This window comes from Phycodurus eques, chromosome 7, assembly GCF_024500275.1.
Source record: "Phycodurus eques isolate BA_2022a chromosome 7, UOR_Pequ_1.1, whole genome shotgun sequence".
Classification (NCBI taxonomy): Eukaryota; Metazoa; Chordata; class Actinopteri; order Syngnathiformes; family Syngnathidae; genus Phycodurus; species Phycodurus eques.
The window spans coordinates 780,715-805,668 of NC_084531.1; the positions used below are offsets into that span (position 1 = coordinate 780,715).

At 41.8% G+C, this 24,954-nt stretch overlaps 3 protein-coding genes across 4 annotated transcripts in view; all 3 read right to left on the bottom strand.

Annotated features, from left to right (window-relative positions):
• Positions 1 to 247: 247 nt before the first annotated feature.
• LOC133404864 (dehydrogenase/reductase SDR family member 13-like) lies at positions 248 to 6,222 on the bottom strand. 2 transcript variants are annotated; one of them, XM_061681311.1, is made up of 5 exons: positions 6,164 to 6,222; positions 2,567 to 2,685; positions 2,243 to 2,366; positions 1,345 to 1,671; positions 248 to 671 (listed from the first exon to the last, which is right to left on the bottom strand). In XM_061681311.1, exons 1-5 carry the CDS (start codon positions 6,165 to 6,167, stop codon positions 349 to 351), a joined length of 897 nt encoding a protein of 298 aa, XP_061537295.1. In that variant the 5' UTR covers positions 6,168 to 6,222; the 3' UTR covers positions 248 to 348. The 2 variants fall into 2 exon arrangements, with proteins under 2 accessions (XP_061537295.1, XP_061537294.1); XM_061681310.1 differs by lacking the exon at positions 6,164 to 6,222 and adding an exon at positions 5,332 to 5,637.
• A 5,175-nt stretch (positions 6,223 to 11,397) lies between these two features.
• On the bottom strand, positions 11,398 to 15,570 carry LOC133404861 (dehydrogenase/reductase SDR family member 13-like). Its single transcript, XM_061681305.1, has 5 exons — positions 15,367 to 15,570; positions 14,975 to 15,093; positions 14,745 to 14,868; positions 12,635 to 12,961; positions 11,398 to 11,707 (listed from the first exon to the last, which is right to left on the bottom strand). Exons 1-5 carry the CDS (start codon positions 15,491 to 15,493, stop codon positions 11,448 to 11,450), a joined length of 957 nt encoding a protein of 318 aa, XP_061537289.1. The 5' UTR covers positions 15,494 to 15,570; the 3' UTR covers positions 11,398 to 11,447.
• Positions 15,571 to 16,196: 626 nt separating this feature from the next.
• phf12b (PHD finger protein 12b) overlaps positions 16,197 to 24,954 on the bottom strand; it is a 40,524-nt gene continuing 31,766 nt past the window's right edge. Inside the window, exons 13-15 of the mRNA XM_061681719.1 lie at positions 18,199 to 18,281; positions 17,977 to 18,115; positions 16,197 to 17,794 (exon numbers count right to left, since the gene is read on the bottom strand). Coding sequence (XP_061537703.1) covers positions 17,349 to 17,794; positions 17,977 to 18,115; positions 18,199 to 18,281 — 668 coding nt within the window. The 3' untranslated portion in view covers positions 16,197 to 17,348. The remainder of the gene's footprint in view (positions 17,795 to 17,976; positions 18,116 to 18,198; positions 18,282 to 24,954) is intronic.

A 24,954-nucleotide genomic window follows, 5' to 3' on the forward strand; every position in this document is an offset into this window, starting at 1 on the left:
TACATGTATATACAGTCTGGGGAAACCCATTGATTTCCCCAGACTGTATATACATATAATAGCTGGGCGTACCGGTGCACCATTCAGATGTTAGGGCCCATGTGCGACTAAATCAGTCACACTGTAGAGCCCTGAAAAATCGGATTCCATTAGCACATATGTCATAGTAGTATTTAAACTTCAAACACATAAATAATAACAATTATATCATTAGTTTTAGGGAAAATGACAGGCATAAGATGCACACAAAAAATATATATTCTTTATTCCAAAAATATTTTCTTCCCATACAGTGATGAAGTACAGATAGGTACAGTGGTAGAAAGTAGTTGATGAAGCAAAGAAGTGTCATGTAGTCCTTGGAGCTTCAGAATTAATTAACTTCTTAAGTGGTACGGAAAATGGATGGCTGGATGATAAACCTGTCAATCGCTCACTCACCTCCCACAGCTTCTTTGCCAGAGCATCATCTCGCCCTTTGTGTCCCACCTGTTGCAGGGCACAGTTGGAAAAATAGCGCCCGCTGAGACTCTCGATGCCCTCTTGGAGGGCACAGTACACGGTGGTCTGGGAGCCACCCTCAGGGTCGAGAAAGAAAAGCTTGGCAAAGGGCATTATCAGAAACTGCTGCCACAGGCTCATATTGCGGCATAATTCGGTGTAGATAATGCCTGTGAAGAACAGATATGATCAAGCTTTCCAAACAATTTCCTTTTTTATTTTTTAACTCTTCAACTTGCCTGTAAGACCCCATCCCTCCTAGGTTGCCTAGGGGTTTCCCACCACTGGCTGTTAGTTCAGCACATCTTTATCGACAGGCTAAATAATACCAGTGTTAATCATTTAAATAAGTAAAAAAGTATATATATATCTACTCTTGACTTGGGTGTCTTTTCCAACTACAGGCCTACATTATATCTAGCCTCCTTACATACCGTAATTTTCCTACCAAATTATTTACTCCTTTACTCCTTATTCTTCTTGTTCCCTGAGAAAGCAACTCCCATCCATCAATGCTATGGCTACTAAACAGTCAGTACGTTTAACAAGAGATAATTGAATATTTTGCTTTAAAACAACTGCAACCACACACTTAAAATGGATGTAAACTGTAATCTGAGCATTTCAAGTGGACATTAGTATACACTTCGACCAGTAAGAAATCATATATGCCTTTCAGCCCATGTTGCAGTCTCCAACACATTGTCACATCAATGATATCAGGGTGAACTACGGGCTCTGATTCATTCAATAATTGGATGAGACATTTGTTTCCATAGTTTTGCTCAAATGGAAATAAATAAACAAAGATGATAGTAGTGCACCTGTGCAAGTTTCACTAACCTGGGTGGAGACTGTAGCAGGTCACTTTTGAGCCCTCCAGTATGTTTGCAAGTTCTCTGGTGAAAAGCACGTTACACAGCTTGCTGTTGCAGTAGGCCTGAAAGTTGCGCCAGGTCGACTGGCCTGTCACCAAATCTTTGTTGCAAGCCAGAAAGGAGAAATCAATGTTGCCAAGGCGGTGGAGAAGAGCGGACACATTTACGACGCGACTGGGCCCGCACTGCTGCATTCTCTTGAGGAGAAGGTTGGTGAGCAGGAAGTGACCCAGGTAGTTGACCCCAAGCACCATACTAAAACCATCCTGTGTGCATCCAGGGCCCATGAGACCTGAAACATATATGTCGAAAAAAATACCGTCATTTTTCATCCATAATACACGTTCAAGTATAATCCGCACGTTCAAGTATAATGTCGCGTCAATGCAGAGGGCATCTGACGCTCACCGTCATGTCATCAGGTAGAAAAGTGTTGTATTCTGGAGCGTTGACGCGGTGACGTCAAAAAGCTCCTCCAATGGGAGCAGGGTTGGTGGAGTGATTTCAGAGTGTCCTACTATCCCAAACTTTGGGCCAAAAGAAAAACAATATTCCGAAAACATCTCTGCAGGAGGCTTTCAAACTCCCTTTTAAAGCTCCCTGCTCAGTCTGAAATACACCTCGAAGCACTCTTCTTGGAACTAGAAAGCTCACGAACGAGTTTAAACTCTAAAATGCTGCTGTTAAATTAGTATGGGATATTCCAATTGTTTTTTTGGTTTTTTTTTTTTTTTTTTTGCTGCTCCATCACCTCCTCCTCCTTAAAATAAGGTTCTACACACACGCAACAATTAAAATATACTGTAGTTCTTTTTAGAGACTTCTGTAAAATGTGATATTTTGATCTATTTGAACCATCTTACCTGCATTGTTGATAAGAATGTCCACTCTGGGCTCAGTTTTTAAGAAGGTTTCAGCAAAACTGCGTACAGACTGAAAACTTGCAAGATCCAACTGCATGAACACAACTTGATTGTTCCCACTCTCCTAAGAGACAAGTATAATGTTTGAGGCTATGAGTGAAAATCCGCCTAGATTCGTTGAGTTTCGACTGACACAGTCAATAAGATTGTAATTTTACACGCACCTTTGATAATAGTCAAATTAACATCCCTCAATACAATGCATTGCATTTCGACTAAAAACAATTACCGGTACTTGAACATACAAGTGTAGAAGTATCTTACTCTGCGGATGTCAAACACAGCAGCTTCAGCTTTCTTCTTATTACGGCAGGCTAAAATGACCCTGGCTCCTCTCTTGGCCAATTCAAGAGCTGTGGCCTTACCAATACCAGTGTTGCCCCCTGAAAGGAAATACCACTTGTTACACCACAAAATAACACTTAAAAAAGATATTTCGGTAAATGGTCCACAGGCACATGCACACATCGACCCCAAGTGGTGCTCAAGCACCTGCCCTTTTGCCCTGGATGAAAAAATTGCCCTTTTTGCTGCACTAATTTTTTTTCCTTCATCAATAATTATTCATTTATTCATCAACCTTTCCGCTTATCCTCACTAGGGTCACGGGCGTGCTGGAGCCTATCCCAGCAATCTCCGGGAGAGAGGCGGTGTAGACCCTGAACTGGTCGCCAGCCAATCAGGAGGGCATATAGAAACAAACCACCATTTGCACTCACATTCACACCTACGGGCAATGTAGAGTTTCAATTAACCTACTCTGCATGTCTTTGGGATGTGGGAGGAAACCGGAGTACCCGGAGAAAACCCACGCAGGCACGGGGTGAACATGCAAATTCCACACAGGGAGGAATTTGAACCCCGGTCCCCAGAACTGTGAGGCAGATGTGCTAACCAGTCGTCCACCATGCCGCTTTCATCAAGAAATTCAAAAAATATAAATTATCTTCTGTGTCATGAATGCCAACAAATGTTTTGATATATGATGGCCATTTATTTGCGTCTTTGTGAGAATTATAAATTTGATATGATTAGTGATGCTTTTGGAATTGTTTTGTTACCTTCTTCTGAACAATGAGACTGCGAAAGCTCTCTGCGGACCTTGGCTGGTGGTGTAAGATGTGACAACAAAAACGTCCGGAAAAGCCTACGAGAGCAGCTGAGATGTATTTGTAGTTAATCAGAGCCATTTTAAATGGTGGCAGTTGTGTGCTGATCCCCATTTAACATGTTTGAATGTCATTGCTTAATTCTGAACAAAAATACAAAACATTGTTATTTTTGCAATTCAGTTGTACAGGTTATAGGTTAAAAAAAAAATAATAATAAATAAAAAGTCTTACATTTATTTGTCTTGGTCTCATTTTTTTATACCACAAAGACCTGCCATTTGAACAAGGGTATGAAGAATTATTATACCCACTGTAGCTTCCCTTCACTTCCCTTTGTTAATAGTTGTACTATTAATACTATACTATAAACAAATTAACTGACGGTGACTGTGTTGATTATCTCAACAGAAATAAATAATACATGATCCATATACGGGCGGCACGGTGGACGACTGGTGAGCACATCTGCCTCACAGTTCTGAGGACCGGGGTTCAAATCCCAGCCTCGCCTTTGTGGCGTTTACATGTTCTGCCTGTGCTTGCGTGAGTTTTCTCTGGGTACTCCGGTTTCCTCCCACCCCCCCACACAAAACATGCATGGTAGGTTAATTGAAGACTCTAAATTGCCCGTACGTGTGAATGTGAATGCGAAGGGTTGTTTGTTTATATGTGCCCTCCGATTGGCTGGCGACCAATTCAGGGTGTACCCTGCCTCCCGCCCGAAGATAGCTGGGATAGGCTCCAGCACGCCCGCGACCCTTGTGAGGATAAGCGGTACAGAATATGGATGGATGTATGGATGGATGATCCATATACAAGTTTTTTTTTTTTTTTTCCTTAATTGTATGAATAATTTTGGGTGCCCTTTATTTGGCTTGAGCAGCTGCCGCCTAAAATGTCTGTGGCAGTGCCTGATGGTCCATTCCAGATCTAGCTTTCGAAATAGATACAGCGGCTGAATATATTTAACACGTTACTATTTTTCCCAAATACATTTCCAATGGTGCTATTGCCATGAACATTTCACCAGATGTTGGGAAGATTTTCAATTTTTTTCCTTTGAAACCAATTGAGTTTCCTTGGTTTTGGATCATTATCCTGCTGAAATGTCCCCCCCTCGTTTCATTTTCATCATCCTCATAAATGGCAGCAGATTTTTGTCAGGAATGTCTCAGTACATTTGCCCATGCTCTTACCCATCATGAGATGTGTCTTGACTCACAACTTGGCTATGAGACCTTTTTGTAGGCCATCAATTAGGACTGAACCAGCTGATAGAAGGGGCGGGATTCCTGTTTGATTATTGATCAGAGTTTCGGTGTTGTCTTGGCTTTCCATGCCTTTTTGCACCTCCCTATCTTCATGTGTTCAATACCTTTTCCCTGTGTCATTTCAACAAGTTCAACGCACAACTTAATTTCCAATTGTATTTGTTCTACTTTCTTTGTATGTATGGATTACGTAGGTTTGTGCCCAACATCTGGTGAAAATTTCATATCAACGGCACCTTTGGAATATATTTAGTGAGAAAAAGGGTGACGTGTTCAATACTTCTTTCAGCCGCTGTAACTCCCATATCCACGCCACAATTCATATAATATACAGCATCCCACTTTGCTTCACACTGCCATGCAGGATTTGATGTGGCCCATAATTTTTTTACAAAATTAAACATAAAGTTAATGCCCTCATAAAAAGGCTAGTGAGTCTGGGAAGCCAACTAGCCACGGTGACTGGTGAGCAAAAAAAAGTTAGCGTCAAGCCCGGGATACATGGTCGTGTTATGTCCTTAAAATGTGTTTAGAACAATTGAACCGTACTCGTGTTAACGTAAACAAAGAAACTGATTCCGGGTAGTTCCTGTCACAATTCTGATCTCACATTGACTGACACGACTCCTGAAAACGAAAAGATTACCTGTCACGACGGCTGTCTTGCCGTTCAGCTTCTTTGGACTCAAGCACCTCGCCCCCCTGAACACCCAATAATACGCGAACACATAGCAAACGACGACGACCGCCACGAATCCAACAGGCGCCACCATCACTGTGTTCGTTAGTATCAAGCTAGCCTGTCGGCGTCAATAAAGTAGTTCCGCTTAAATCATGACTATTTAAATATTTACGTTTCTAGAAGGGTATTTCAAATAATATATTCGGCTTTGTAGTGGCAAAATACGTTTCGAGATTCCAAGACTTGCGTCGTGAGTACGTGTTCATCACGTGGGCTTCACGCGCTTGCATTGTTGAGCCAGAAGATGTCGGTATTTATCTACTCGACGAAGACAAAATGGCGATTTGAAACAGCAAAAAAAAAAAAAAAAACACCAAAATGGAAACAGTGGCACTTGTGCATCTGGACAGAAGAGAGACGAGTTCAACTGTAATGTTGTCTCAAGGACAGCATCTCTGCTATGTGTTATCACTGCTGAATTTTTCAAAATACTGACACACTGTGTACACTTAGCCGGTGTTTATTTGATTTTCGTTTGTGTCATCACCACCACACTGCACTATGTGATGACATGCGATGGTAATGACATTTGAATTTGTTTAGCTAACTGTGCTATGCTGGTAGAGTTAGCTTACATTTTTCATTTTAGCTAGCTAGTCCTGTACAACATTTTTATTTGATTATCAAGTTTTTACAGGAAAATCTTAAAACATATTGACACGACAAGTTGTTTGGTAATGACATGCAATAAAAATATGATCTGACTTAACGGTACCAATGAGAAAAAAAAACTTACTCATGCAGTTCTCAAAAATGTCTGACTTCTCTCTGCCCGAGCATGTGCTTGAGCGACAAGACAAAATGACACAGGGAATTTTGAATCAGATTTTGAATAAACTTTATTGATCGAAAAGTGGTCAATGTGGCGGTAATGACAGCAACTTTAAGGGACAGACATATTGTAGTGAAGAATAAAAGACAGAATTTGAAATGTTTTGAATATATGATGAGAAATCATTAATTCTATTATATTTTAAGGAATTTATGGTAAACATTACACAATTTTTGCATTTTTAAAGTAGAAAGATAGAGCTTCATATATCTGAACCCTGTGCTAGGGACTGGGTGAAAACTGTAAAATACCGCCAATAAAACCTCTCCAAAAATGTCAAAATATTAACATGAAATTTTAGACAACACTTATAATTAGGCACGCCCAATGCTAGTTATTGAAAAAAAATTATTTAGTAAATACATTTTTCCTTTACATTTTACATCAAGGACACAAAAAGGTCCGGAATCAAATAAACAATGGTCGTACATTGTACAAAGTACAATGGGGTTACACAGTAGAGAACGTTTCTTTCAAATTAAGAGTCAACCAATTAGAGTTTCTATTTTACCTCAAAATCTGAATATAATTTATGGTCTTGGAAATTATTAATAATTAATAAACTGAGGAAAACATTAAAAATGTAAGTGAAATACAGTAGATGTAAAATGCCCACTGCTTTTTCTCCAAAACATCGAACCTTGGTTGTCCCTCTGATGAGCTCCACCCTTGCTATCTCTTCCCCCACCACCCCTCTCATTCATGCACATATATTCTGTCTTACTTCGGCGAATCTTCATTCCTCTGCTTTCCAGTGTGTGCCTCCATCTTCCTAACTGTTCCTCCACCTGCTCCCTGCTTTCACTGCACATCACAATGTCATCTGCGAACATCACGGTCCATGGGGATTCCAGTCTAACCTCATCCGTCAGCCTATCCATCACCACTGCAAACAGGAAGGGGCTAAGGGCTGATCCCTGATGCAGTCCCACGTCCACCTTTAATTCGTCTGTCACGCCTACAGCACACCTCACCGCTGTTCTGCTGCCCTCGTACATGTCCTGTATTATTCTAACATACTTCTCTGCCACTCCAGACTTCCGAATGCAGTACCACAGTTCCTCTCTGGGTACTCTGTCATGCTTCACTGTTGGGACTGTATTGGCCAGGTGATGAGCATTATCTGGTTTTCTTCACACATACTGCTTAGAATTCAGGCCAACAATTTCTATCTTGGTCTCACCAGACCAGAGAATCTTATTTCTTACCATCTTGGAGTCCTTCAGGTGTTTTTTTTTTTTTAGCAAACTACATGCGGGCTTTCATGTGTCTTGCACTGAGGAGAGGCTTCCATCGAGCTACTCTGCCATAAAGCCCCAACTGGTGGAGGGCTGCAGTGATGGTTGACTTTCTAGAACTTTCTCCCATCTCCCGACTGCATCTCTGGAGCTCAGCCACAGTGATCTTTGGGTTCTTCTTTACCTCTCTCATCAAGGCTCTTCTCCCCCGATTTCTCAGTTTGGCCGCCATGCTTCTCTCCCGCAGATATTTAATGCACTACACACATTTGCATATCCTTTGGGGAGCTGGTCGGTCTAGGTGGGGGTGACGGTGGCGGGTCATTATTGCCCTATGACAGTCTCGCCTCACGCCCACCAGTTTCTCCCAATTTAATGCACTTCACCCCACCACACACAATAACTGTACAGGGATAATGGTTGCCAGTTAGGGACCTGGTAACAATCAGAATCAGAATCATCATTATTTGCAAAGTATATCCAAAAACCCACAAGGAATTTGTCTCCGGTAGCCGCTCTAGTACGACAACAGACAGAGAACACTTTTGAGACATAAAGACATTGACAAAAAGAGGCACTGAGCAATAAAAGGTTGCTAGTTATCTGGTAATGCCCGTACAAACTTTTGTTGTTGTTTTTTTGTTTTTAACAATTGTGCAAAAAGATGCAGAGTTCTCTAGGACTTAGAGCAGTTTGAAAGACTAATATAACAATAGCCTGGTGCAATGACAATTGTGCAAAGGGCGCCGAGACTTCAAGGAATAGTAGTGCGATAATCTGGGACAATGTTGATTGTGCAAATGTTGCAGATACTCCTCAGTCAGTGTGCAAATGGGGCAGATGCTACTCTGGCATGAGTGGCCAGTATTGGTCAACAACAGATATGCAAATAGTGCAGCGTGGTGAGACTACTATAGTGAGTGCACGAGTAATATACAATTGGCCCCACAGAAATGTGACAACAAACTCAAGACAAAACAATTGCCATGTTGCAATGGAATTGTAGGTTAGCTGTTTAAGAAGTTGATTGCAAGAGGGAAGAAGCTGTTGAATGTCTGCTAGTTCTAGTTTGCATTGCAATCGTCATAGGGTGGGTGGTGGGTTTTCACATTTCTCTTGGTTGGACTTCTGGGGCCTGCGCCCCCCTACCCTTTGGTTTCCTTTCCCCTCTCTTGGCGCCCTCGCCCGTCCTTGCTCACGGGCGCTTAACTTGGGCTTGCTTTGGCAAGCTATGACTTTTTTTGGGTGGCTACTGGCTCCCGCGTTGGACCCTGTTGATGGATGGGGCCCCCCATGCTCTCCTGGGTTGATGGGGGCAGCGGGGCTTGCTGGGTGGGGAGGGCGGGGTCCGGTGCCCATGCCCCTCCACTTGGGACTGGTCGGGGCGCTTCGGTCAGGCTCGAGACCTCCCTGGGTCATCGGTGGCGTCCCCCTGGATGTTGTCCGGGCTCACCCTCCCTCGATGTGCCGGTTCAGCAACTCCGTACACCAGTTGAGTAACATGCATTTTATATGGTGTTCATTCACTAATAAGTTTGATAGGAACACTATAGACTTTCATTACTTGTGCTGGGATCACTAATAACAACACAGGTTATACTAACATTTCAACTCACAGGTTCTTACAGGTGTTTAGGCACTAAAAAAGAATCCCACCACACCACTCGACAGTAGCACTGCCTTGCTCGTTTTCCCACATCCTGTCCAGTCCCTTCTCTGTCCTCTCTTATCTTTTGATTAGTTAATGCATGTCCTCACCGGGTGTCTCCCACCCCCAAATCTACAAATAACTGGTGTAATCTTACTTGTGTTCAAATATCTAGACTGTCTCACTATTGTTCTGCTGTGGGTTTCACCCCTGTCCTCTTGTCCACTCTGCCCCTCTGTCTGTCCCCTAAAACCCTTTTCTGTCCGGCTGCATTTTCGATAAACATCAGAATAATATATATACTTTTTTTTTTTTTTTTAAATAAGCAGAGGGAGTATTTCAAACTCCCATGTTGCACAGCAAAACTGTTCCACCACAAAGGCATACAGATCCACCATTCTGCAAGGCCATGCAGCTGACAGGACAGGTTTAAAACAGTTTTTTTTTTTTTTAAAAAGATACAGTATGACAATGCATGTTGATGAATAGTTGTCTTAATTGGCATACTGTACTTTCATGAAGTACAGTTTGACAGTGACTTGATATATTTGCCAAATATTTTCCTGGGAACAAGAATTTTGTCTCTATAGGGCAGGAGAATTGGTTTGAAATCATGGCAAAACAATAATGAATTGTAAACAAAATCCATACGTGATCAACACTAGTCGTACATGATGAAACCTGTCTGGAATGCCAATCACCTGCCAAAACATCATGCCAATTGCAAAATGTTATATATATAATATAATACATATATAATATATAACATAATATATAACATTTGTGTATGAACTGTATTTTAAACAATGCATTTACATCGATTAAAATCATTACGTTAACTGTGCATGAAATTCGCATTTCAAGTAACAGACGTATATGGATTTCCCTATAGTGCATACAGCAGAATGTTTTTATTTAAAAAAAACAAAAAAAAAACGCTGTAATTTTTTTTTTTTCTTCTTCTCGCTCTGAAAAATACAACAGGAACCACACGGCTACCTTTAACAAGCCGTGCGCTGTACAAAATGAGTTGTTGGTTCAGAAAAAAAGAAGTCATTATTTCCACAGATATTTTTAGCTCGTTGAGTACATGAGTTACAGTGCCGTGAAAATTTGCCCCCTTCTCAAATTCTTATATTTTTGCATAGTTTCTCCGCTTTATTATCATCAAACAAATGTAAATATCAGACAAATATAACCCAAGTGAACTTAAAATGCTGTTTTTAAATGATTTAATTTAGTAAGGAAAAAAACTATTCAAAGTCACCTGGCCCTGTGTGAAAAAATAATCACCCCCGCCCCCTTTGTTAAATCATGAATTGTGGCTAATCACAACTTTTGGTGAATTTTCATTGATCACACACACCCAAGCCTGATTACCTCCAGAACTGGTCAATCAAGAAATCACTGAAACCTAATGTGTCCCGAAGGGTTACAAAAGCCATTTCTAAAGCTTTAGGATTCATGTTAACCATAGGGAGAGCCATTATCCTCCCGTGGAGAAAACATGGAACAAGTGATTAACCTTCCCAGGAGTTGCTGGCCTACAAAGATTACCCCCGAGAAAACGGCAATGATTAATCCAAGAAGCCACAAAGGAACTCACGAAAATTTTCCTTGCCTCAGTTAAGTTCATGACAATAATAAGGAAGAGATTGGGCAAAAATGGTATCCATAGCAGAGGCCCAAGGTGAAAAGCTTTGCTGTACATAAAGAACATAAAGGCTCGTCTTACTTTTTCCCAAAAAAAAAAAAAAAAACAATGATTCCCAAGACTTTTGGGAGAATATTATATGGACTGGCAAGATGAAAGTTGAGCTTTTTGGAAGGTGTGCGTCTTGTTACATCTGGCATAAATGTAGCACAGCATACCAACAGTCAAATGTGGTGGTAGTGTGATGGCCTTGGGCTGCTTTTCTCCTTCAGGACCTGGACAACTTGCTGTGATGGAACCGTGAATTCCGCTCTTTAACATAAAATTCTGAAGGAAATATCTTCAGCCGTCAGTTTGTGACCTCAAGCTGCAGCGCACTTTTAGAATAGCCACTGTTAGCATTTTATCAGTACCGTAGAAATAGTACAGGGAAAGATATTCCTGGCCAATTGCAGTGATTAATATCCAATTAAGGTTATTCAATCGCAAATTGATCTCCCGTAGGTAGGCACAATTCCATCAGTAAAGCCAAGTTGTCAGCAGTTTAATCTGGACACAAAATTTGTGACAGGAGCAGTGAAGTAATTACAACACAACGCAAAGTTATGAGCTTTAATTGCATTCAACTAAAATCAATTGTGAATTCATTCATGCAAGGCCACACATTCGCTCACTGATTTCCCACAGCTTCTTAGCTGCAGCATCATCCTTTGCTTTAGAATAGACTTCTTGCACAGTACAGTTGGAGAAGTAACGTCCACTGAGATGTTCAATTCCCTCCTGCAGAGCACAGTGAAGAGTGGTCTGGCATCCCTGGACAGTGTTTTTGAAGAAAAGGGCAGTGATGGGCTTCAAGAGGAGCTGAAACAATGAGTTGGTGTTCCTGGCCAACTCAGAGTTGATACTGCCTGCAGGGGGAAAAAAAACATGACAAAATAAAGGGGGGGGAAAAATGCTGCTTTTCCCCTTTTTCTTAAACATCCGATGGTGTTGTACAGTATATTTCAAAATAGCACTCAAAGAATAGACTGATAAAAAAGGCCGTGCACAATATAGACACCTGGCCAATAAACGGATGGATTTGTTTTGCAGACACACACACACACAACACGCAACTTGCAGTGGGTACGCAGTTATCATGTGTCAAATTGTAAATTAAATAAATGTAACAAAATCCAACTGAAAAGAGTTTTCGTATAACCTATAAGGAAGGGCATTGTGTCTCATGTCATGAAAAAGCAGACCACGGTGTTCAGCTGACATTCCAGCGACTGATAGCATCTGATCCAAATCCCTTCAGGGTTTTCTTGTCTGGCTACTTTCTTCACATGACTCTTCCAACCACCACCGCATAGAAAAATACAAAACATCTCCTCTGTAGCACCTTGGTCGAGCTCACATAACCAGCGTCACACCCCCACTACCATTGCCTTTTCTATTAATAAAAAGACTGTTTTGGTGGGCGGCTGGTTAGAGCGTCTGCCTCACAGTTCTGAGGACCGGGGTTCAATCCCCGGCCCCGCCTGTGTGGAGTTTGCATGTTCTCCCCGTGCCTGCGTGGGTTTTCTCCGAGCAATCCGGTTTCCTCCCACATCCCAAAAACATGCATAGGTTCATCGAAGACTTTAAATTGACCGTAGGTGTGAATGTGAGTGCGAATGGTTGTTTGTTTCTACGTGCCCTGCGATTGGCTGGCAACCAGTTCAGGGTGTACCCCGCCTCCTGCCCGATGATAGCTGGGATAGGCTCCAGCACGCCCGCGACCCTGGTTTCACATTTGTAGCTTGTATTGCATAATTTCATCAGAATTAATGTTATAGTAAATTCTCACTGACCTGGATGGAGGGAGTAGCATGTGACTTTGGTTCCTTGCAGTCTCTTGGCTAACTCATGGGTGAAGAGGACATTGCATAGTTTGCTGTTACAATAGGCCTGCAATACCTCCATGAATGAAGTCCCCAGTCCCAGAGCTTTGTGTTTATTTAGACATTCAAAGTCGATTTTTCCAAAGTTATGTCCCAATGATGACACGTTGACCACTCGACTTGCTTCACACTCCTTCAGCCTGTCCATCAATAGGTTGGTTAAGAGGAAGTGACCAACGTGATTGATGCCAAACATCATGCCTAAACCATCCTCCGTTCGACCCGCCATATAAATTCCTGAGGCAAAAAAAGTAGAGCAGTCATTTTCCCCTTTGTCATTCCTCATACAACAACTTAACACGTACAGTAACTTAGACACAATTTGCATGATTGGTAGACATCTAAAAAATGTTATCACGAAGAGAAAGGCAACGTCATTTTATTTTGTTATACAACCCCAATTCCAATGAAATTGGGATATTGTGTTAAACATAAATATAAACAGAATACAATGATTTGCAAATCATGTTCAACCTATATTTAATTGAATACGCTACAAAGAGGTGGCACGGTGGCCGACTGGTTAGAGCGTCAGCCTCACAGTTCTGAGGACCCGGGTTCAATCCCCGGCCCCGACTGTGTGGAGTTTGCATGTTCTCCCAGTGCCTGCGTGGGTTTTCTCCGGGCACTCCGGTTTCCTCCCACATCCCCAAAAACATGCAGCCTCTAAATTGCCCGTAGGTGTGCATGTGAGTGCGAATGGTTGTCTGTTTGTATGTGCCCTGCGATTGGCTGGCAAACAGTACCCCGCCTCCTGCCCGATGACAGCTGGGATAGGCTCCAGCACGCCCGCGACCCTAGTGAGGATAAGCGGCTCAGAAAATGGATGGATGGATGGACGCTACAAAGACAAGACATTTCATGTTCAAACTGACATTGTTTTGAGCAAATGATCATTAACTTTTATGGCTGCAACACGTTCCAAAAAAGCCGGGACAGGTGGCAAAAAAGACTGAGAAAGTTGAGGAACGCTCATCAAACACCTGTTTGGAACATCCCACAGGTGAACAGGCGAATTGGGAACAGGTGGGTGCCATGATCGGGTAGAAAAGGAGCTTCCCTGAATTGCTCAGTCATTCACAAGCAAAGATGGGGCGAGGTTCACCTCTTTGTGAACAAGTGCGTGAGAAAATAGTCAAACTGTTTAAGTACAGCGTTCCTCAACGTACAATTGCAAGGAATTGAGGGATTTCATCATCTACGGTCCATAATATCATCAAAAGGTTCAGAGAATCTGGAGAAATCACTGCATGTAAGCGGCAAGGCTGAAAACAAACATTGAATGCCCGTGACCTTCGATCCCTCAGGCGGCACTGGATCAAAAACCGACATCAATGTGTAAAAGATATCACCACATGGGCTCAGGAACACTGGGGAAAACCAATGTCAGTAAATACAGTTCGGCGCTACATCCGTAAGTGCAACTTAAAAACTCTACTATGCAAAGCAAAAGCCATTTATCAACAACACTCAGAAACACCGCCGGCTTCTCTGGGCCCGAGCTCATCTAAGATGGACTGACGCAAAGTGGAAAAGTGTTATGTGGTCCGACGAGTCCACATTTCAAATTGTTTCTGGAAATTGTGGACGTCGTGTCCTCTGGGAGGCCAAAGAGGAAACGAACCATCTGGACTGTTATGGACGCAAAGTTCATAAGCCAGCATCTGTGATGGTATGGGGCTGTGTTAGTGCCAACGGCATGGGTAACTTACACATCTTGTGAAGGCACCATTAATGCTGAAAGGTACATACAGGTTTTGGAGAAACATATGCTGCCATCCAAGCAACGTCTTTTTCATGGACGCCACTGCTTATTTCAACAAGACAATGCCAAACCACATTCTGCACGCGTTACAACAGCGTGGCTTGAGTGCGGGTACTAGACTGGCCTGCCTGCAGTCCAGACCCGTCTCCCATTGAAAACGTGTGGCTTATTATGAAGCGTAAAATACGACAACTGAGACCCCGGACTGTCGTACAGCTGAAGCTGTCCATCAGGATGTGCAATTAGTGCTCTTACCTGCATTGTTGATGAGAATGTCCAGTCTGGGTTCATTTCTCAAGAATGTTTCGGCAAAGCTGCGAACAGACTTAAGATTCCCCAGATCCAACTGCATGAACACAACCTGATTACTCCCACTCTCCTGTCAGGGCCAATAAACATATTTGACTCATACTGCACGTGTCGAATACAAATAGGTTATTATTACACGATGGAAAACGCATCATCAAGACTTCAGTTCTTCTCACCTGTTTGACATGAGCAAGAGCAGCCTCTCCTCTCTGACGATTACGACAAGCCAGAATAACTCGGGCTCCTCTTTTAGCCAGGTCTACTGCTGTAGTTTTCCCAATGCCCGTGTTGCTACCTGGGGAGACAGAACAACACTTTTAGCAATCCTCGTCGACGAAAATCCAAGTTCAATTGTGAATTCAATGTGAAGGGTTGCATTTTTATCAGCTGTCCGATTAAGGAAAGTAAATAACTTTACATTCCCAACCCTCATTGAGTGACAGTTAAGTCTTTCCAGTTCCAAGTTCTTGCGAAATACCTTTTGCCCATGAACCGATTTATAACAGTAAATGGGCTGTAACTTCCACGGCCCCCGGGCGAATAAGCCAAAGGAAATCGAGATTCTTACCGGTCACGATCACAGTCCTGCCGTGCAGCTTTGCTTCGCTCGTGCACCGCTTCCCCTTGACCACGACCTGACGGAAAACATAAGCAGCTCCCACAACTCCACCCAAAACCAGCAAGGCAATAAACATTGTGTCGTCGTCTGAGATACCGCGAGTAGAGTGAATGTAATCGCTCTTGTTCTGCTGTGTAAAGACTGACTTGACCGTTGAAACAAGCACGCCCCCCTTTCCTGCATGGGCGTGGCGATGTTCCCCTTGTTGTCAGCAAACTGGAAGGACCAGAAATGAAGCAACAAAAGCAAAAGCACAGTCAACTACAAGTTAGGGTCACCGAACTAGGTGTGTGAGTTCACCGTTTATCTCAAAAGGTAATGAATGGCAAGTCAGAAAAAAAAAAAAAATGAAATAAATACTAACACAATCCCAAGAAGGGAAAGCCCTCGGTTTGTCAGCCCCGGTAATTTACTGCTCCATTCTCTGCACCAGGGTGTAGAGCTGGTCGGGTCACCCACGGCCAACAGATCCTAGGTGAGGGATCAGACAAAGCACGGCTCCAAAACCCCCTATGATGAATAAAATGGATATAGGTTTCCCTTGCCCAGACACGGGTCACTGGTCACTGGCCCCCCCCCCCCCCCCCCCCCTCTCCTCTGGAGCCAGACCTGGAGGTGGGGCTCGAGGGCAAGCTCTTAACTATTATTTTATATTACGTTAAAGTAGTTGGGGCATGATGGTGAAATGTCTGGGAATCAGTGTTCTACATTGATTGAAGCAGATTTTATTCATTGCCGATCAGCGATCACTAACATTTTCATCTGCAAACATTGTGATGAGGCCCCAGTTCCGATCCTCAGTAGGGAAGGGTCTTGACACCCCCCACCCCTGCGAAAAAATAAAATAATGCAGGGCCACTACAGATTCAGTGAGCTTGTACTTAGAAAATCTTTATGTATTTACAGTTATGAGATGAGAGGCTACAGAAAAAGAGTGCTTATATACAGAGCAGCACAAGTTGTTAAAATGAGTGCTTAAAACGATATATTTACAGATGGATTATAGCAGAGTACAGACTACGAACAAGGTTTATCACAAAATCTCTGGTAGTCTACACAGTATCACAAATTCCATGGGCTGTACAGTTAAAAGCCAGAAAATGGGGAATCTACATGAAATGCAATGCTTCTCCAATTGAGAGCCATTGAATCATACATATTTACAGAAGATGGATGTACATATAATGTATGAGCATGTACACTACCATTCAAACCGTCTGGGGTCACCAAGACAATGCCATGTTTCCCATGAAAATATACTGCTGTATATATAAACTACAAGAGTTTGGGGGTCACAGAGAAATGTCCTTTTCAAAAGGGGAAACCAGTTTGACCACATCAACAATGTCTAGACTGTATATCAGATTGATTCAATGTTATCTTCATTTAAAAAGTGTTTCTCTTGAGGACATTTCTAAGTGATCCGCCCCAAACATTTGAATGGTAATAGAACACAGTGTTTTTTGTTTTGTTTTGTTTTGTTAAAAAATAAGGACATTTCTAGATGATTGCAAACTTTTGAACAGTAGTGTAGCATGTCATACAGAGCTACCTGTGGCGCAAAGGCAGCCGAAGAAATAAGAATGCACGTTAAGACAAAACAACAAAATGAGACATTTGTGCTAAACAGACAGACTGACAAAGTTAGGATACATCATACATAATATACTGGCAAAATAATTGAACATAGACTAATACTCTTTGCTCAAAGTCAGTCTAACATGAACAGGTTGATGTCAGTCTTTCAAAAATAGAAGAGATTGTCAATTATACTCCCAAGTTCATGCAAATATATCATTAACAATGACCTAAAAAAGAAACAAAACAATCCCTGTCCACCAGCCAAGTGTGCAGGCTTTACAATAACTGTATAGCAAAGAAGGTGCAAACCAAAACAAAAAAAGAGGAGGGTGGGATTTCCTGCTTTGAGTTTATGGGATAGAGTTGGAGTGCAGAGTGAGCACTTGGTCGGAAAGTACTGTCTCCATCTCGTCCTGGCTGGAGGGGCTGCATGCTGCGGCAGTGTTGCGGGGAGGTGCGAGCATCGTGGCGTGTGTGAGGCTCGAAGCACTGCTGCTACTGCTAGTGCAACTGGCAGCAGGCGCGGCGCTGTCTTCCTCTTTCGGCTGCTTACTGGCAAACTCTGCGATGCTGAACACAAACTGCAGGCAACCTAGTTTTATGTAGCTACCGTGGTGGAGCATGGCCGTGCCCTCCCAGCCTGCTCCACTACCTCCAATCAGGCTTGAGCTGCTTGCCTTACAGCTGCACAACTGCTCCAAGCCACCCTGAGGGTGGCTGCTCATCACGCCGCCAGCCGGGAGCAATCCCACCACAGACGTGGGACCCTCTTTGTCCACCCACTTCTTGCTTCGACCTGGAGGGGGAAAAACAAGAACAAAAAAGACATGCCTTATTTCTGCAAAACTGTATGTAAGTGTTCATTATGCGTTTGACCTTTAACCCAACTAAGAAACAGCCAGATCCACCAAATATTGGGACATGGACACAATTCAGCATTTGAAAAGAACGCACATGATGTGAATTAGAAGAACTTACGAATGATGCCTTGGACTTTCGCTACGAGGCCACTGGGTGGCGATGGCGAGACTTTCTCAGAGAAGTCACAGGAGTAAAGGACGTTGTCCACTGTGGTGCCATGCTCACTGTAGTTTAGCAACTCATAATGCTTGGTGTTCTACAAACACACCAGTCAAAATCACATCCATTAATTAATTAATGCATTAACATGAATCATGAAATCACTTGCCAGTGCCTTACCTCGTCATAGAATATACAGGCGTGTTTGCCTGATACGAAGTTGCAATGACCATAGTTTGGGAGGCACACATCCATGTCAGCACCTTGACCAAAAAAAAAAAATATATATATATACATATATAATTCATTCAAAATAAGCTAGGGTATGGACTTTTCCCATGAATATTAAAGCATATTTGGGTCATTTTCATATAACTTGATCAATAATGGTAACGACATGGCCCACTGAATTTGGTTTTGTAAAATAAATAAATTTGACTGGTATGAGTATTGCAATTATTGGCAGTTATTATACATCAAAAGGTCAAAATTGGGAAGACCTCCGGTCTGGCGAGCATGGAGTAGGCTGCTTATCCCTCGAGCTCCCACTCCTGAACTTTACGACCCAGCTTTAAACTGTTTTTTCGTATACATGACCGAATGTTTGGAGTTTGTCACTTGGTCGTGCCTTGTTTCATGATGCCACCTAGATTTCCCAAAGTGAGTGGGGGGGGGAAAAAAAAAAAAAAAAAAAAAAAAAACAGTCGGAGGTTACCACCGGCAGTATTAGCAAAGCTGATTTGCCTGCCTCGTTAGCCGCACTTCAAACATCCCTGCTCACGGAGATAAAAAAGTATTTTGCCGAAGTGAATGGGAAGTGGGATGGGCTTCAGAAAACGGTCGATACCCATGACGAGTGCTTGAACTCCCTGGCAGATAACGGTGACTCGCTACAACAGCGCTTGGGTAAAGTGGACTATTGCTATGAAAGACCGCTGGCCGATAACACCAAGCTAGCGGCAAAGCTAACGGACCTGGAGGGGAGAAACAGGAGGAACAATTTCTGTCTTATTGGTCTACGAGAGGGGGATCCACAGTCCCGCAAGTTCTTCTCACAACTGTTTCAGGATGTTTTTGGACAGGACGCCTTCTCATCACCTCCGGAATTGGATCGTGCACACCGCAGCCTAGCTCTGAAGCCGGGTACTGGTGATAAGCCTCGGCTTGTCATCTGTTTCCATCGGCAACAAAACAAAGAGCTGGTGATCAGTCAGGCGCGGAAGAGACGCGACTTGTCCTACCAAAACAATGCATTTAGAATCTACGAGGACTACAGTCCTGACCTGGTGAGTCAAAGGAAGAAATATTCTGCGGTGATGTCAGCCTTGTATGAGATGGGACTTAAACCTTCCCTGTTATTTCCTGCCCGGCTCGGTATTGTCAACAGCGATGGCATGTACAAGGCGTTTAGCTCTGTGAATGAAGCCGAGAAGATTCTAGAGGACTCAAGGGACGTTTGAGCGACAGGTACTGACTTCTGGAAGCTGTGTAACAACTATTGTAAAGAATGTTCACTGTTTCCACATAGTAGTTTACACGAGGCATTGTACTTATTTCTAACGTTTAATACTTATAGTTGTGGCGATAGCGTATGTTCTATTGTTTGTTAGGTTTATGTCGTTCTTGGCGGCTGTAGCTCAGTTGGTAGTTGGTTTTCTATTGTTTTTGGGGGTAAAAATGACATTAAATCCACTGTTGTTACTTTTTGGGGGTTATGGCTGAGGGGTTAGGGCTACCTGCCAGGGGTCGAAGAGTTATCGCCTCCTCAACCTTGCTAGGACGTCGGCTAATTCTTTCGAAATGGAAAGATGCAGCTCCTCCTAAAGTATCACATTGGATTGGATTTCATCGCAAATTGGAGAAAATTAGATGTGTGATGGGGGGGGGGGGGTTCTGAACGGGAGTTTCATTGTGTGTCTTTTTTGACATTCTTTAATCAACCATCAACAAAGGTGCAAGAATTAATGTTTGTGCAATATTCTGGCAGACTTACAGAGTATTAGTCTGTGTGTGTATGCTTGTATTGTGCGTATTTATTTGTTTTATGTGACGGGAGTAAAGGGAGTTGAGCTTTGTGTGGGGTGGTTTTTTTCCCTTTTTTTTTTCTTTTCTTCTGTAAGTCTTTTTGTGACTGTTAAAATGTCAAATATATTAAACACAAAAGGTCAAAATTGTTTCTCAGAAAAAAATTATAGTAAAGTACCGTAATTTCTCGTGTATAATGCGCACCCCCCAAGTTGACCTCCAAATTGACCTCAAATCCGATGTATAATGCATTTTTACAATGCATGATTTTGCTTCTACTCATATGATCAAAACATGAAGTATGATCTGTATTTTGTTAGTTTTTTCCAAATAATAATTTATTTGAACACGTAATACTTTGTATTTATTTATTTGTTCTTATTTTGAAATTCACAGCCCTACTTTTATTTAGCAAATTAGAAAACACACAGTTGTGCTCATATGTTTGAATATCAAGGCAGAATTTGTAAGATGGGTACAATTCTTTAAAGAAAACATGAAGGACCAAGCGAAACATTAATTTTCTTTTAATTGGATTCAAATTAAATGGTCAAGCATTTCAGAAAATCATTATTCAACAAAACACAACCATAAAGAAATGAATATATATTTCACAAATTCTGCCAGGGTATGTAAACTTTTGAGCACAACTGTACATCTATGCAGTCATATGTACCCCTGTCGTATTGTAATGAAAGTGCAGGCTACACCTTTTTATAACCATTAGGTGGCAGTGCCATATTAGAATGAAAGTGTACACCTCTCTCATAACCTCTCGGTGGCGGTGGGATTTTGGAATGAAAGTGTACAGCTTTTTCATAACCACTAGATGGCGGCACACATTTATAAAATGTGACATTTCTTTTCAATTTGCCCCTATATCTATGTATAATGCACACTATTGACTTTTGAAATTTTTTTGTTGGCGAGGTGGGGGTGGGAGAGGAAATGCGCATTATGCACAAGAAATTACGGTAATATATACAACTTTGTCTCCAGCCCAGGTTTCTGCATTAGATAAGCCAAAAGAGCTACAGGAGATAATGGAAGCAATTAGATCATTGTAACCGCGCAAATCTCCCGGTTTGGACGGCCTGCCAAGTGAGTTCTATGCTGCATTTTGTAAAGAACTTACACAAATTTTTACAACAGTAAGTACAGAATCTTTTACCCAAAATGTCTCTACCGTTAGTTGTCTGAAATGTTTTGCAACATTTCTTCTGAAGATGATGCCAATTTTACATTTTTTTTTTTTCTCCTATTGCTCATTATGCCTTTTTCCATGAAAACTAACACAAATGCATCTTAGTGTCTGAAGAGTAGGGCTGGGCGATTTGGCCAAAAAACCATTACGATTATTTTCTTCATATCGTCCTATCTCAATTATTATCAAGATTTTTTATAATTTAAAAAATATTTTTTTTAAATAGACGGTTTTAAAGGATCTCCACTGAAAACTAAAAAAGCTAGAGAGTAATTCAACATTTTATTAACAACACTCAGTAAATATTTAAAACAGTAACCCCAGCACGATATTGGCATACTAAGCAAATAAGGCGAAACAATTTTCACTCAACAGCGCAACAAATGAAGAAAAATATAACAACTGTGCACTGGTTTGAAGTCCTGAGTATTTTTGGAGGAATAAGATACAAAATAAATAACTGCCATCTCTGGGATCCTGAAGACACCTTGGATTGTAAACATTATCGCTCTCCAGTTATGAAGGTTTTGTTTTTGTTGATTCTATTATTGTTACATTCAAATGTGCATCATCTTTAATAATAATAAAGATTAACTAGTTTTGCCATTTTACCCTACCTGAATAATGATGACACGATTGACTGTTGCGTTGGTCTGGTGGCCTCACCGCTCGCAGCTAATAGCATCGCTCAACGTCGCTTTGGAGAAGCCACCACACAACCGGACACGGACTTGCCGGCCTCTAGAGCATGGGCGAAGAGTGGCCGCCGAAGACACGGCGTGCGCTGTGTGACGACGGCTGAGTTGGACCGAGAGTTTCGATTTTGACAGCAAAGGAGGCGTGTTTTCTGTTTACTCCCACAACTGGCAACCAGAAGTGGAGCAGAAAAAGGACAACTCTGATTGGCTGTTGTCACACACATTCCCGCCGTGTTAGATCGAGTAAAAACGTAAACAGTTGATAATAGAGATTGACGGACAATTTATCAGGATATTTGATCTCGATCATTTAATTGCCCAGCCCTACTTGTTTTCTTTTTTTTTTGGTTCTTTTACAAATGGTCCTTCTTCCTCACTCAAGCTGTCTCTACTGTTAATGCCACTGTAGAGAGCGTCGTTATGTTGTTGCGATACACCAGAGTGATCCGTGAGCTGAAGTGCCAGGATGAGGCAGCCATTTTGCATTCACACAGCAAAATTGTGTTATTTCTGTGATATAAATGAAAATGTATACATTTGTGCAAGTATCGGAACTATTGCATGTCTTTACTGTTATTACAATTGTAGAAAGAAAAGAGTGTAATGAAATTATTGAGTAGTTTGGATCATTTATGCCACAAGTGTCAAACTCAAAACCCGGGGGTCAGATCCGGCCTGCATCATCATTTTATGTTGCCCGTGAAAGCAAATCATGTGACTTCACTATACTGGCTCAAATACCAAAGTTGCAAATTGTCTTCACTTTAAAAAAAAGGTTTTGATATTGCAAGCACTTTTTGTTACGAATCCCACTTTAAAATAAATTGAAAAATAGTTGAAAGGTTTGTCCTGCTTTCTTATTTCCAAACTAGTTACCCATCAATTTGTGTACATGTAATAATATGAGGCGATCATATATTCATATGGGTTCACAGCCATAACGGCCCTCTGAGAGAAACCATAACTACCATATGTACCACAACAAAAATGAGTTTGATGTCCCTGATTTATGAACACGTCAGGCAACAGGTAAATTGTGGAACTGGCACTATTTTTATCAAGCTGTTTGTTTTTACCGTTGTTGTTGTTGTTCACCTTTTTACTTTACTGTTAGAAATGGAAATGTATTTCGACAGGCTACCACCATTTGCTCTGTCAATAAGGATTGCCTTGACTATGAATGCCTAAAATATTAAATCAATAACTTTTTGAAAATGGGACTTGAAACGTGGCTATTTCAGCATGGGAGACATTTATCCATTTAAAACCAAGGCGGCATAAAAAGTAGAATTTACTTCGACCTGATCAGTATCGGCCGATAATTAGCATTTTATGCCGATCGGCTTTGTCATAATTCGCCGATCTGAACGCTCCGCAAAAGACATTTACTCCGCGTTGTGGTCATGTACAGTATATTTGAATCCAAAAGCTGGTTTGTTTTTAGCCTTGTTGCATGTCTTTTGACGTAGTACTGTAAATATTTGACAGCCAACAAAGTTATGGGAAAAAAAAAACAGTGGTGGTATGGGACAGACAACATGTAATGCCTGGGTAAGACTATAAGACAAATTAGGTCTTTCACGATTGCACTCATGTCAGACTACTGCAATAAAATCTTGTATTCCGATACCACAGCATCCTGTCTTTTTTTTTTTATCACTGGGCTTTATCTTGTCAACAAAAAACACAACCGGTTACGCTCGTTACCACGGCTACAACAACAACAACAATGGCTTGCGCATGTATTGTGTTGGTCAAAAAAGAACAAAATGGAGGAAAACGCGTGGTGGTGGTGGTCACCCACACTCGGGAGAAGATGTTCATTCCAGGATTGCTTGATGAGCTATGTTTATGTACTTTTAATACGATATGGCTCGCACACAGGCAACAAAAGGTATGTATGTAGGCCAGCAAGCTAGTGCTAGTTCTGTCGAATCATGCTCAAAAGTTTGGGTGTGTGTGAAGTAATTGAATTCCAATAAAGTAATTGTACGTTTGCTCCCATTATTTCCGTCATGTTGTAATGCTGGTTTCACATGACTGATTAGAAAACATTTATTCTTCTCCCCATTCTTGAAGGCATGCACGCTGCAAGAATTTAGAAGTGGCCAGGCAAAATCATCTTTATATTCCATCCTGGGCAGCCGTGCCCCAATGGTTAAGATCATCGCCTGCCACCGTGGGGAACCTAATGTTCAAGACCCCGACTGGACCATCCGCCAACATCCCCCGGACTCACAGCTGTGGTGTCCTTGAGCAAGACACTGATACCCCGAAATGCTCCCCGGGCGCTTCAGCTACCCCCTGCTCCAGTGTGTTCCACTAACGTGTATGCGTTCACTGTGATGGGTAAAATGCAGAGAACAAATTTCATGCGCATGCATGCGTGTTCATGACAATAAAAGGTGATTCTTCCCTTCTTCTTATGGACAGAACTGTTTCCAACTCCTTGCTACTTCCTTCTGATAGAAAATGCTAAACTCTACACCTCGCTATATTATTTTTTTAAACAATAGATTGTTCACTGACACGTTGCCATTGTTTTGCACAATGGTGCTGAGTTCATTACTGTAACATTCTCACTTTGCCAATTACACTTTCTGTACTTTGTACATTTATTGATGTATTGTAAATTTATATTTTGCCCTTTATTTTTATTTTTTTACTTGCTCTGATACAAGAATGACACCAACTAGCAGCAACATATTCCTTGTTTTTGCACATACTGCGCCAAGAAAGATTATTTTGACCTACTTATTCCGTGTCAGTGCAGTTTATACATAAAAGTGTCATGGTAAAAAAGAGAATGCAGCCTGTTACATATATTAGTTTTCTGTCCGATTACTTACAGAACTATAACCATCCCACCTACATACCAAGGCAATAAAGATTGTTTAGTTGAACAGAAAGCTATTGTCTTGTTGTATGAAAGGCATCAGGTGGATACGCATGATAAATGTACCTTCTGCCATCTAGAGGAAGAGCATTTAATTGTTCTGCCTGTCATGG

Excerpts from the sequence above, each read along its gene's own strand:
- LOC133404864 (XM_061681310.1), bottom strand. The coding sequence starts at position 5,458 with ATGGTGGCGCCTGTTGGATTCGTGGCGGTCGTCGTCGTTTGCTATGTG. Across the intron at positions 2,367-2,566 it reads CTGTGTTTGACATCCGCAGA|GAGAGTGGGAACAATCAAGT; the intron begins GTAAGATACTTC and ends CTTGTCTCTTAG. Across the intron at positions 1,672-2,242 it reads CATTCTTATCAACAATGCAG|GTCTCATGGGCCCTGGATGC; the intron begins GTAAGATGGTTC and ends TATATGTTTCAG.
- LOC133404861 (XM_061681305.1), bottom strand. The coding sequence starts at position 15,493 with ATGTTTATTGCCTTGCTGGTTTTGGGTGGAGTTGTGGGAGCTGCTTAT. Across the intron at positions 15,094-15,366 it reads CAGGACTGTGATCGTGACCG|GTAGCAACACGGGCATTGGG; the intron begins GTAAGAATCTCG and ends CTGTCTCCCCAG. Across the intron at positions 12,962-14,744 it reads CATTCTCATCAACAATGCAG|GAATTTATATGGCGGGTCGA; the intron begins GTAAGAGCACTA and ends TTTTTGCCTCAG.